A 13,911-nucleotide genomic window follows, 5' to 3' on the forward strand; every position below is an offset into this window, starting at 1 on the left:
TTGTAAAAACTAAATTGACTAAATATACATGGGTTTATTGTTACAGTGTTTAGTTTCTATTTTGTCACTCCGTTTGTCTGTCTTGATTGGTGTCTTGATTCCTATAGCTTTATAATAAGTTTTGAAATCAGGTAGTACAGGTCTTCCACTTTTGTTTTCTTGTTCTTTCAAAGTAGGGTTTGTTTTTTTTTTTTTTCCCAGTGTTTTGGGATCTATTCTAGCTCCTTTGTATTTCAATATCACCTTTTTAACTAAATTGCCAGTTGGGATTTGATTAGGTTTACTTTGAATCTAGATATCTAAAGAGTCAGCTGTCTTTATAGTTCTTATCACTGTTTTACCCTGAAGAACTGATGCACATTGAAGTTAAATACTTGCCTAAGATTACTTAGCTTGTAAGAAGTAGAACTGAGATTCAAACCGAGATAGTTCTGGCATCAGAACTAATTATACAGTTCCCTGTGTTAATTAGACTACTGAGTTAGTTTTTAATGATATGAAAAGCATAACTTTTTTTCTTAGTTGTTTTCTACCCATTCCTAGTGAAAGCACCATGCCTAGCACACAGTAGATTAAATATTTTGAAGTGGTTTCATAAAGAATATTATTTCATTTTATTTAATTTGATTTACGTCTTCATTTGGTAGAATGGAAAAGAGACTCTACCTATTTTGCCCTAGCCCTAACCTTCATTGCAAACATTGTCTTAATTAGGATTCAGTCTGCACAGAATAGAAATCAATCAAACTAGTTTAAACGAATATGAAATTTTATAGTAAGGATATAGGAATGGCTTGTAGATCCCTATGAAAAGAAATTAGCCAGCCCTCAGGAAGAGACTGGAATCAGTATTGAAAATACAATAGGGCATTTTTTAAAAAATCTAAATTCTCTGTGTGTCTTCCTCTTTCTTTCTCTCAGAAGGTAAGCATTCTGTGCTGTTCTAGTCACAAAATAGATTGCAGATATTTTTCATTTACATGTTACAGATCTTGCTGCTTGGAGGCTGACTGGTTGTTACTTGGTTAGACCCCCAAATTCTAGGATGGAGACTGACTAACTTGACCTTAGTATGCTTTGCATCACTGGCCCAAGAAGATGTGGGCAATAGAGCAGAATATACAGGAGAAACGTGGGCGTTGCGGGTTTCATTGTGGAGATGGGATCAATTGTGTAGGGTAATGGGGTTGTCGTTCTGCAAGGAAGGTGGCATGTAGGTGGATTGCTAACGTATAGAAGGTTTACTGTAGGCTCGATCAGTTAACTCAAGCGCTGCGATTTGGGGGCTAGACTGCTGGAAATCAGAATCTGGCTTCTAATGGCATCTTATACTGAGTACTTTCTGACTGGTGTTGCCATGTTTGTTTTGATGAATTGAAATGAAATCAGAGAACAAATATATGTGCATATGTCCACACATATAATATGCATTTTGTTTTTATTAAGTGGTGTAATGCATTATTTTAAAAAATTATACTGTGTTATGGTTTTCAGTTATATTCACTGGGTGATTGTTTTTACATTTCCTATTTCTTTGTTTTACAGAGGCAAATACCGGATTGTATACCTAACTCCAGAATTCTGTTCAGGTAACTTGAACCTGCTTCAGCAGCTTGAGGCTAATATTGGTAAGTGGGATGATAGAATCTTTATAAGTACTTGTTAAAGTGAGATATTCTTTAAACTTGTGGATGGATCCGGGAAATCTCTGCCTCTCCTGTCCTGTCCCACAATTCCTTTTGCCCTAGAAATTAAGCTCCTGGATTATAATTGCCTGTTTGTATACCTGTTTTCTTCTACTGGACTATAAACTTTTTAGGGGAAAATGCTCTTCTTATTTATTTATATTTTCTTAAATGGCACTCCAGTACTCTTGCCTGGAAAATCCCATGGACGGAGGAGCCTGGTGGGCTGCAGTCCATGGGGTGGCAAAGAGTTGGACACAACTAAGCAACTTCACTTTCACTTTTCATTCTCATGCATTGGAGAAGGAAATGGCAACCCACTCCAGTGTTCTTACCTGGAGAATCCCAGGGACAGGGGAGCCTGGTAGGCTGCCGTCTCTGGGGTCGCACAGAGTCAGACACGACTGACGTGACTTAGCACTAGCAGTAGCAGTATGTTGCTGGCACATAGTAGGCATTTAAATATGTTATTGAATAAATGTTGAATCTTGGATTCTATGATATTATAATTTCCTTTTTTTGGTATTCTGAATCTTAATCAATGTAGTGGTTCTTTACTCTTATTGTTCATGGGAATCACCTTTCAAACTTTAGAAAATTTCCGATCCTCCAACGTTGAAAATTGTGATTTAATGTACCTGCTATGAGGTTGTGGCAGCTGTAGTCTTCTCACTGGTGATTCTGATGTGTGATTTTCAGGTTGGAGACCACAGTACCTTTGATTATTTGTTGTCAATGAGTACGATTAATTTTAAAAATTATATAATATGTCTTAGCCTATTTCCTAGAAAATGGAAATAAAAAATTAGTCAAAAGCTGGTATCGTCTTTGATGTGTATGCTAAAAACATTCATTATGTCTTGTTTTTTCCCTTCTTGGTGGTCAGGCTCAGCTATCTAACAGCTACAATCACAGATTCTATTGCAATTGTTCATGTTTCAAACATTAAGTTAAACCAGACAATCTTTGCTTTCTAATGTAATATGATCACACTTTATATTTATATGTTAAGATAATTCCTAGCACGTAAAGTTTTTTTAAACATTGTGGCGTCTCATTTAATGGTTACTTGCAGATAACTCTGGGAAAGCATTTAACAGTTATTCTAATAATATAATGAAAACAAGTATTTATTTTTTCATATGTGTTGCTGCTGCTAAGTCACTTCAGTCGTGTCCGACTCTGTGCAGCCCCATAGACGGCAGCCCACCAGGCTCCCCCGTCCCTGGGATTCTCCAGGCAAGAACACTGGAGTGGGTTGCCATTTCCTTCTCCAAGGCGTGAAAGTGAAAAGTGAAAGTGAAGTTGCTCAGTCGTGTCCGACCCTCAGCGACCCCATGGATTGCAGCCTACCAGGCTCCTCCATCCATGGGATTCTCCAGGCAAGAGTACTGGAGTGGGGTGTCATTGCCTTCTCCTTTAATATGTGTTAAGTATCAACAAAAGAATGAGGGCAGAAATTAGCATTTGATAAATATATTATCAAAACTGTTAAACTCCCATATTGGCATGTTATATTTTTACCATTAAAACAAATTTAGTGTGTATCCTATTAGGTTGTATAAAGTTCTTATGAATATTTCAATTCAGATTAAAATCAACAACTCTAGGTATATAAACTCCATGGTTTTATTGCAAAAGTTAGGGTCTTTGTACCTAGTGGTCTGGGTATGTTTTGTTCCATTTTAACATTTGCTTTGTTTCTGTGATGGATTTAATCCAATATTTACTTAGAGCCTCTTGATAGGTTGTTCTAATTCTCTATTTTAATTTTTTGTAAAGGAATAAATTATGAACACTGCAATGATTAGAGCTGAGTATCTGCATAAGATGGATGAAAATGCTCTTTTTGGGTGGCTGTCAATGTTGAACAAAATACGATAAATTCTCTCAAGTATTTTTATTTAACTTTCATTTTTTAATGCTTGCAGCAGTGAATATACTCAGAATTTCATTGGTACAGTAGTTTTGACATTTAGCTATTCTGATTTATGATTTTTATGAAATGTTATTATTTAAGTAGTGTGGGTTTTTTAACAAAAGCAGCAAGCAGAATTTTATATAGAGACGCCTTAAAGGCAGATGTACCTGTAATTGTCTTGTAAATTTGGGAATAAGGCTTTAATGACTGGTATGCCAAAATGAAATATATCCTGGACCTGGGCAGACACCTGGACTTGCACATTTAATGGGAAAGTTGGCAGAAGCTTGCATCAGCTGGTTGTGAGGGACAAAGTTTAACTCCATTAAAAAATAGTAGTTGTTGTTGTTTTAGTTGCTCAGTTCTGTCTGAGTCTTTTCTTATACCTGCCTACCAGGCTAATCTGTCCATGGGATTTCGCAGGCGAGAATACTGGAGCGGGTTGCCATTTCCTCCTTCAGGGGATCTTCCTGACCCAGGCATCTTCCACGTCTCCTCCATTGCAGGTGGATTCTTTACCACTGAGCCACTGGGGAAGTGCAAAAGCTAGTTAATCAAACCTGTGATTTTAAGGAGGGTTTTAAAATGAAGGAGCTGTCATTCTTTGTTTTAACCTATTTAATTTAAAATCTGGGTCATATAGTTTCGAAAGCCAAATAAGTATAGTGGTAATACTGAATTTTTCCCACTCATCAGTTAATAGAATTTTGATGTGAATCAACCTGGATTTGCTCAGATTTAGCAGGGTTTTCTTTTTTTCTTTCCTTTTTCTTCTCCAACCCTGTTGTAATCGGTAATCTCAATGAATTGCAGTTATATGCATGTTTCTCTGTCTCTTCCTTTAGAAATGTGAGCTCCTCAAGATCATGAATTGCATTTTACTATTTTATTCCTAGGAAAGTGTCTGGAACATAGTATGTATTTCCCCAGGTGGCGCTAGTGTTAAAGAACTTGCCTGCCAATACAGGAGACAGAAGAGACACAGGTTCGATTCCTGGGCTGGGAAGATCCCCTGGAGAAGGAAATGACAACGTACTCCAGTGTTCTTATCTCAAGAACCCCATGGACAGAGAAACCTGGTGGGCTACAGTCCATGGGGTTGCAGAGAGTTGACTGAGCGACTAGCACAATAACTATAATAATAATATATATATTTTTAAATTGAGCAGTCTTTTAATGCCAGCCCCTATCTTAGCATTTTATGTGAATGATCTTAATCTTCAGAGTAACTAAAAAAATGTTAGCTACTTTTATTATCTACCGTATACTTAGGAGAAGCTGACGCTTGAAAGCTTAAGTAACATGCTTAAAGTAATATAAATGGTAAGCCAAGTTATGCATCTAGGTAGTCTGACTTATGTTTTTAAATAGGCCCCAGTGGCAAAACTTCCCCTGGGCCAGGAAGATCCCCTGGAAGAGGGAATCACAATTTACTCCAGTGTTCTTGCCTGGGGGCTTCCCTGGTGGCTCAGAGGTTAAAGCATCTGCCTGCAATGCGGGAGACCAGGGTTCAATCCCTGGGTTGGGAAGATCCCCTGGAGAAGGAAATGGCCACCCACTCCAGTACTCTTGCCTGGAGAATCCCATGGAGGGAGGAGCCTGGTGGGCTACAGTCCATGGGGTTGCAAAGAGTTGGACACAACTGAGCAGCTAACACACAGTGGCAAAACATAAATATGCAGATAAACATTAAATTGTGATCATCCCCGTTGAGAGGAAAAATTATTTTTTTCTTAAATATTAATTTGGTGAAAGTGAAGTCGCTCAGTCGTGTCCAAGCGATTAATTTGGTAATCAAGGGCAAAAGCTCTGCTGTCATTACTTTGAAATATCTGAAGACATTTTCATGGATGGTTATATAGTAAAGCCCTTTTCTGAGAGACATTACTATACATTATTGATTCTGATTCAGTGTGGGGATGGGGGTGGGGGCTGAGCAAAGGGGTTGCTAGGTGAAGAAGGAACAATTTGCCTTCCTTCTTACCTACTTTGTACAAAATGAGATATAGTTCTTCCCTTCCCTTTTTATATTAGAAACTGTGGATGTCATCCTGTCTTTCAGAACTGGCATTTCAGAAGAATTCTGTAGTGATCATTCACAGACAGTGATGAATGTAATCTCAGTAGAAATATGCTGACTTTTTCTCTTTGGATAGCTAATCCATGAGATAAAATTAAAAGTATTATGAATGAGAATTAGAACAGCTCTTCTTTTTAAGGTATTATCATTGCAGATGAGTGATAGCTTTGAGGACAGAGTAGTAATTAATTTCTCTGAGAAATAATGATGAAAACCAAAATTGAATAAATATATTATTTGAAAAATAGATATTAAATATTTCTTTCTTTTATCCATCTGCCTTTTATCCATATATCTCCTTTGCTTATTCTCAGTAATAATTTTTGGTGTACGTGCTAAGTCATTTCAGTCGTGTCTGACTCTTTGTGACCCCATGGACTGTAGCCCTCGAGGCCCCTTTGACCATGGGATTCTCCAGGCAAGAATGCTGGGGTGCGTTGCCATTTCCTCCTGAAGGGGATCTTCCTGACCCAGGGATCAAACCTCTGTTTCTTAGGTCTCTTGCATTGGTCTATTTGTTCTTTACCACTGGCACCACCTGGGAAGCCCAGTTTTTGGCGTTATCTGCTATTATTTATGCTTATATTTTTATATGACTCAATACTTTGAATTATTTTTCTCCTTTCTGTTATATTTACATATTCAAAGTGAAATTGGTGGTAAAACTTTCGATGAGTTTATTACTTTTTTGAGCTTTATCTTCTCCATTTACATATTTTTCTGTTTTGATAGGTATCACACTTATTGCTGTGGATGAGGCTCACTGTATTTCTGAGTGGGGACATGATTTTAGAAGTTCATTCAGGGCTTTGTGTTCCCTAAAGGCAGTACTCCCACAGGTAAGCTTTGCCAAGTACAATGTCTTGAAATGACTTGCTTAGCAAGGGAGGATCCAGGATTGGGGAATGGCCAAAAATCTGAAAATGTTTTTATGAAAGGGCAAATCATTGATTTTTAAGCAGGGGAAAGATTTTTTTACAGCATGGTGTATCTTTTACTTCTCTCAAGTCTTTGCTGAAAGAGTACTTTTTCATTTAGGCCTCCTGTCCACTGTAGTCAGATTTTCAAATTAACCCCCTTCCCACAACTCTCAGCATTCCTCATATTCCTTTGCTGTCTTTTAAATAACACTTATTTAGCAGTGTTAATGTACTTTAATATATTTTGTCTGTTGCCTGTGGGTCCCTACCAGAATATTCTTTGTGAGGAGGGATTTTTGCTGGTTTAGTTGATAAAATCTACAACAGTGCCTGTCACATAGTGAGTGTTCCGTAAATAATTGGGTAAATGAATAAGTGAATTCAGATGAGAAAGCTGAGACCCTGAGAAGTAACTTTACCGCACAGGCAGTGAGTGGTAGAGCTGGGCAGTGCCACAGTGGGATACTATATGGCTTCCAGAGTAAATGACTTGAAAGAAGTTTAAAACAGTTTCTGCCCCAAAGTAGCACAGAGTCCAGTCAAGGAGTTTAGATTCAGAATTACCCATAAAAGTGGAAGTAGTAGTACCAAATGAAGTGCATGGAACAGTATGAATAATATAGAAAGATTAGTAGTGTTAATAGTACCTGTAATACTAATTGAAAAAGAAGATTGATATGGTGAAATCCAGGAGGCTCAGATTCCTTGAGGACTGCTTTTCATTAATGTAGAACGGTTTAAAGTAAGCTTTTGGAAATTAGGAAGATTGCTGTCTGTAATCCTTTCCTGGCCCTTTGATTCTAGAGGGATTGTGTTAGAGGAGTTTTAAGTGTTTTATGCAGTTTGGAAATGCTTCTCAACATTGAATTAGTCTTTTATTGTGTCAGGCTGTGGATGCCATTGGATTCTTTTCATTTCTTGGGATGATTCACTGAGCCCAGGATGTTCGACAAGCAGTGGCTGAGAAACTTTTTCCCTGGTGTTTTCATGAAATCTCTTTGTTAGCTAGTGGTGAGAAATGCCCCCTGGTGGCTGTAGGGCTCTCATTTTCCTCACTGTTCTCAGTGCTTTTTTTTCTTTTAATCGCAGTTATAGCTGACTGTCACCAGTGCTTCACACTGAACTATTTTAATAAGTTCAAAAATAGCAAAAAAAAAAATCACTGACTTATTCCCATTTGGAGAGAATCTGACAAAATGAGTCTCCAAAGAACAACTTTGTTGTTGAAAGCTTTGTTGTTGTTGATTTGCTCAGCTGTGTGTGACTCTTTGCGACCCCATGAACTGTAGTCCACCAGGCTCCTCTGTCCATGGAATTTTCCAGGCAAGAATACTGAAGTGGGTAGCCATTTCCTTCTCCAGGCGATCTTCCCTACACAAGGATCAAACCTGGGTCTCCTGCAATGCAAGTGGATTCTTTACTGCTGAGTCACCAGGGAAGCCCTGGAGAGCTTTACATCAACCTTAAAGTTCTATAAAATTCAAGTAAGAGGAACTGTAAGAATGAGACATTTTGGATCTTTCCATGACATTCCTCCCAGCCCTTTTACAAAGATCAGCACATTGTAGACAGTAACTATTTGGAGTAAGTGAGTGAATGAATGAATGAAGCATATTATGGAGTATGTAGATTAACTGCACCACCCAATGGAGAAGGCAGTGGCACCCCACTCCAGTACCCTAACCTGGAAACTGCCATGGACGAGGAGCCTGGTAGGCTGCAGTCCATGGGGTCGCTAAGTGTTGGACACGACTGAGTGACTTCACTTTCACTTTTCACTTTCATGTATTGGAGAAGGAAATGGCAACCCACTCCAGTGTTCTTGCCTGGAGAATCCCAGGGACAGTGGAGCCTGGTGGGCTGCCGTCTATGGGGTCGCATAGAGTCGGACACGACTGAAGCGACTTAGCAGCAGCAGCAGGAGCAGCACCACCCAGATTCAGAGGCAAATGGAATAGTAACAGTTCTTGGAATTTGTAGTGGTAGCTCCATTGAAGTATATGTCTAAGGCATTCCCAGATTTATAGTCACAAGATTAATTTACATTTTATTGCTTTTTTCACCAAAACTTTGTACTTATTACCAAAGAAACCAAGATTTGCCAATTTAAAGAACAAGTTTCATGAGTTGTGAACTTGATAAAACTGAGTGACAAGGTAATTTATCAACCATACTAGTTTGCTTTTAAAAATTAAAAGGTTGAAGCTATTAAGAACTATGCTGTAATATAAAGAACAGACTTTGGACTCTATGGGAGAAGGCAAAGGTGAGATGATTTGAGAGAACAGCATTGAAACATGTATATTACCATATGTGAAATAGATCACTAGTCCAAGTTCAATGCTTGAAACAGGGCATTCAAAGCTGGTATACTGGAATGACCCAGAGGGATGGGATGGGGAGGGAGGTTCAGGATGGTGGGCACATGTACACCCATGGTTGATTCATGTCATTGTATGGCAAAAGCCACTACAATGTTGTAAAGTAATTAGCCTCCAATTAAAAAAAAAGAACTATGCTGTGATGACCAGATAAACTGAGAGCTTCCTAGTAAACCAGGATGTATGGACACACTGTTCTCCTAGCCAACCTGAGTGTTATTTCTAAGCTTTACCCTAGTTTACATCTTTTAAATATCATAAAGCACCAGACTTTCTAAGCAGAAATATTCTGTTCATTTCTGAAGTGAGAGTAAACATTGTTCCTTTAAATTTAATGCATTCCATTACTTTACTGTGTTTTCTAAGTTACGGAAGCAACATTCTTAACTTTGACTTTCTAGGATATCGGCAAAGGAATGAATCATTTATAGTGATTTTCTCTGTTAGCTAGTCACTAGAATAAGGAGTTCCTCGTGGCAAAGTGGGAATTTTTAAGTTAGAAGAGAGGTTAACATCCAGTAGCCCTCTCCATCTCATATTTTGATGAAAAAACAGAGGCCGAGAGAAGTTAGCTCTTGCCAAAGTGAATGGCAAATCTGAGAGAAGTGGCCGTGTCTCTGGAGTTCTTGTGTAGAATTCTTTTCAGATGTTGCCTTAATAATATCAGTAATAGCTGACACTTCTCACGTGCTTTCTGTGTACTGTGCCGTTATATTCGGCATAGTAGACCTTTTATCCCATTTGCTCTTCACGGTGACTTTCTGAGGTTGTTGCTGTTATTGTAGCCATCTTATAGATGAGGAAACCAAAGTTTAGAATATGAAGTAAATAACTCATGGGAATTCCCAGGCAATTCAGTGGTTAAGACTCTGCACTTCCACTTTGAGGGGCATGGGTTTGATCGTTGTACAGTGCAGCCAATATATCTAAAATAAGCAGCTCAGAATCTCACATCTCGTTAGTGGCGAAAGCTGGCTTTGAACTGAGGCAGCTGTTTGTAAGCCAGATTTTTATACTACTGTGCTGCTGTTTTGCCCGATTTTTCTACTAACGTCTTCAAAATGTGTCAGGTTCATGCTTATTTCCTTTTTTTTCACAAAGGCATTGCTTTTCTACTCTTACATGATACTGCATAGAAACAAACGAGGACCTCTTTTCTTATAGTTGCCATCCTGAAAATGTCTGTCTTTATATGTTCAGTTCAGTTCAGTTCAGTCGCTCAGTTGTGTCCGACTCTTTGCGACCCCATGAACCACAGCACGCCAGGACTCGCTGTCCATCACCAACTCCCGGAGTTCACTCAGACTCACGTCCATCGAGTCAGTGATGCCATCCAGCCATCTCATCCTCTGTCGTCCCCTTCTCCTCCTGCCCCCAATCCCTCCCAGCATCAGAGTCTTTTCCAATGAGTCAACTCTTTGCATGAGGTGCCCAAAGTACTGGAGTTTCAGCTTTAGCATCATTCCTTCCAAAGAAATCCCAGGGCTGATCTGCTTCAGAATGGACTGGTTGGATCTCCTTGCAGTCCAAGCGACTCTCAAGAGTCTTCCCCAACACTACAGTTCAAAAGCATCAATTCTTCGGCGCTCAGCCTTCTTCACAGTCCAACTCTCACATCCATACATGACCACTGGAAAACCATAGCCTTGACTAGACGGACCTTAGTCGGCCAAGTAATGTCTCTGCTTTTGAATCTGCTATCTAGGTTGGTCATAACTTTCCTTCCAAGGAGTAAGCGTCTTTTAATTTCATGGCTGCAGTCACCATCTGCAGTGATTTTGGAGCCCCAAAAAATAAAGTCTGACACTGTTTCCACTGTTTCCCCATCTTTTTCCCATGAAGCGATGGGGCTGGATGCCATGATCTTCATTTTCTTAATGTTGAGCTTTAAGCCAACTTTTTCAGTCTCCTCTTTCACTTTCATCAAGAGGCTCTTTAGTTCCTCTTCACTTTCTGCCATAAGGGTGGTGTCATCTGCATATCTGAGGTTATTGATATTTCTCCCAGCAATCTTGATTCCAGCTTATGTTTCTTCCAGCCCAGCGTTTCTCACGATGTACTCTGCATAGAAGTTAAATAAGCAGGGTGACAATATACAGTCTTGACGTACTCCTTTTCCTATTTGGAACCAGTCTGTTGTTCCATGTCCAGTTCTAACTGTTGCTTCCTGACCTGCATACAGATTTCTCAAGAGGCAGGTCAGGTGGTCTGTATTCCCATCTCTCTCAGAATTTTCCACAGTTTATTGTGATCCACACAGAATTTATGGATAGAGAATATCAAAATGTCAGTTAACTGGTCACATTGATTTTGGTATCATTTTTTTTTCTATTTAAAAACTGCTCCCAGACTTAATTGATTTTTCTTTGCATGAACTTTGAGATAGTTTTCAGTTCAGTAAAGCTATATTGATTATAAAAATAGTTTACAGTTTTTAATAAATTGTATCTTTTTCAAATTCTGTATTTGATTTTTACAGATTACACTTAAATTTTCACTTATGTACAGTAATTGCTTCAACTGATTTGCAGGGCAAATGTATTGCATCTGAAGAGCTGTGTTATGAGCATATTATTTACCATATTTTATAATAAGCCAAAATGTATTCAGAAAGTTGTAATTTTGGATATCAAGCAGCTAATTATATAGGAACAATTTTTCTGATTATGAGATGATTGCATAGTTGATTAATATACCCAATGATAATAGTGATGAAAAAATTAAATCTAGAAGTCTACTGTACTGAAAATAGAACATGACTTGGTTGCTCAAGGAATCAGTTAATACTAGATGTCTTATTTTCTGCATTTTTCTTTTATATTGTATGCTATAATTAACCATTTAAAACTGTTGATAGGTTATCCAGGTAATTGAGAGCTGTTATTTTAGATCTGAAAAGCCATATAGCAATGTATTTAATATAGGAGTAAAAAAAGAGCCATGCTTGGGCTTTGTATGGCTAAATTTTCAGTGATTGCTGGGTTTATAATTTGTGAATTATCATTATCAAAGATAAGACATAACTTACCCTCATTTGTTCCAGCACTGTTATAAATGTATAAATAATAAATGGAGAGGTAGATAGCTAATAAGTGGATTTAGCTTAAGACAGGAATTGCCTTAGAAATCTTATGAGTTTAGTGTTTGAATGATTTCTTAGAAGGCTGAGAAACAAGTAAGAAGAAAGTGTTTTTCTTCTTTGAAAGAATAATTTTAAAGTTTCATTTTTATCACTGTTCTCTACTCTTCCTGTAATTGTCTTCCAGTGTCTTTCTAAGAAGGTAGTAGAAATGTTGGGAATTAACAACCTCTCTCCTTTGTTAAAAATCGCTTTTACTTATTTCAGGTTCCAATTGTTGCAGTGACTGCTACGGCAGGTTCTTCGGTCCGAGAAGACATTGTACGTTGCTTAAAACTGAAGGATCCTCAGATAACCTGTACTGGTTTTGATCGACCAAACTTGTATTTAGAAGTTGGACGAAAAACAGGAAGCATCCTGGAGGATCTGAAGCAGTTTCTCGTCTGTAAGTCAAGGTGAGTCAAGGCCTGGAATGTTGCCGTCCATGGGGTCACAAAGAGTCAGATGCGACTGAGCGTATGACTGAAGTGACCCCAGGATGAAAAAGCTAATCCGACCACTGAGATATCTCATAGGTGCGACTTCCAGTCACCCAGGATCAGGGAGAATGTGTCCTCCCAGGCAAGTGGCAAATGGCAAAACACAGTCAGAGTGCGCATGCCCTCTCTTTAACTGATTCAGCAGAGTGCAAACAAAGACTGGGCCAGTTTTCTGAAAACCCTAGTAGGTTTACTGAAGGATTTCAGGCCCTAACCCTGGCATTTGATTTAGCCTGGAAGGACGGCCAACTAATATTCTCTACCTGTGAGGAGAAGCAGAGGGTTTGGACGGCAGCCTCGGGGCACACTGAGCAGCTTGCTGGGGCCCAACCTAGCGCTTGTGATACTGTGGGGATGCAGAATCCTGCTTGGGATGATAATTTCCTGGTGGGCATGAGGGCCAGGAACCACATGATTCAGGAATGCATTAGAAAACCAGTCAGCTATGAAAGGGTCAAGGAAGTGACCCAAGAGAAAGAAGAAAATCCAGCCCTCTTTTGGGGACAACTTGTGGAGGCTTTTAGAACGTTTACTAACATAGACACCTCCACTCCTGAGGGTCAGTCCCTACTGGGACTACCTTTTATCATTCAGTTCGCCTCTATGACATTAGGCGAAAACTTCAAATGTTACAATCAGGGCCACAAACACTGATGCCCCACCTGCTAGAGGTGGCTTTTGGGGTAAAAAAATCAAGCTGAGGATAAGGAAAGAACAAGCTCAGCTGATAACAGTTGCTGTCGGACACGCTTTGCAACTTCAGGGCCACCGAGAGGGTACAGCAGGTACCAACATCAGTCCAGAGGTAAGACAAACAAGGGGGAGTGCTTTGAAGGCAAGTCAACTGACCACTGGGCCTATGAATGCTGGAAGGAGCCTCCCAGGCCATGCCTAGTCTGCAGACAGACTGATCATTGGGACTACTCTTGGTCCTGAAGAGGAAGAGGGACTCCTGCTTCTGAGATGACCATGCTGGGCTCCTGAGGTGTCCCGGCAGCTTCCCCCACACCCACCCTGAGATGTCTATGTCCATCAAGGAGCCCCGGGTCATCTCTGATGTGGCAGAAAGAAGATCGATTTTTTAATTGATACAGAAGCCACTGTCTCTGGCCTGACTTCTTACTCTGGACCTTTTTTCTCTAAAAGCTGCACAGTGACGGGTGTCAGTGAAATGCCTCACACCTGTTACTTCACTAGAATCACACTTGCCAGTTTGAACAGTGTTTGGTCTCATCATTTCACATGGTAGCAAAGAAATGCTCAAAATTCTCTAAGCGAGGCTTCGACTAAACATGAACAGAGAACT

At 39.4% G+C, this 13,911-nt stretch overlaps 1 protein-coding gene across 16 annotated transcripts in view; it reads left to right on the plus strand.

The window, feature by feature from the left end:
• The window catches only part of WRN (WRN RecQ like helicase), a 113,045-nt gene that overhangs the window by 48,970 nt on the left and 50,164 nt on the right, over positions 1-13,911 (plus strand). For all 16 annotated transcript variants that reach the window (XM_060407122.1, XM_042241444.2, XM_060407112.1 and 13 more), the window contains 3 exons: positions 1,546-1,628; positions 6,419-6,525; positions 12,334-12,521. In XM_060407122.1, coding sequence (XP_060263105.1) covers positions 1,546-1,628; positions 6,419-6,525; positions 12,334-12,521 — 378 coding nt within the window. The remainder of the gene's footprint in view (positions 1-1,545; positions 1,629-6,418; positions 6,526-12,333; positions 12,522-13,911) is intronic.

This window comes from Ovis aries, chromosome 26 (assembly GCF_016772045.2).
Source record: "Ovis aries strain OAR_USU_Benz2616 breed Rambouillet chromosome 26, ARS-UI_Ramb_v3.0, whole genome shotgun sequence".
NCBI lineage: Eukaryota > Metazoa > Chordata > Mammalia > Artiodactyla > Bovidae > Ovis > Ovis aries.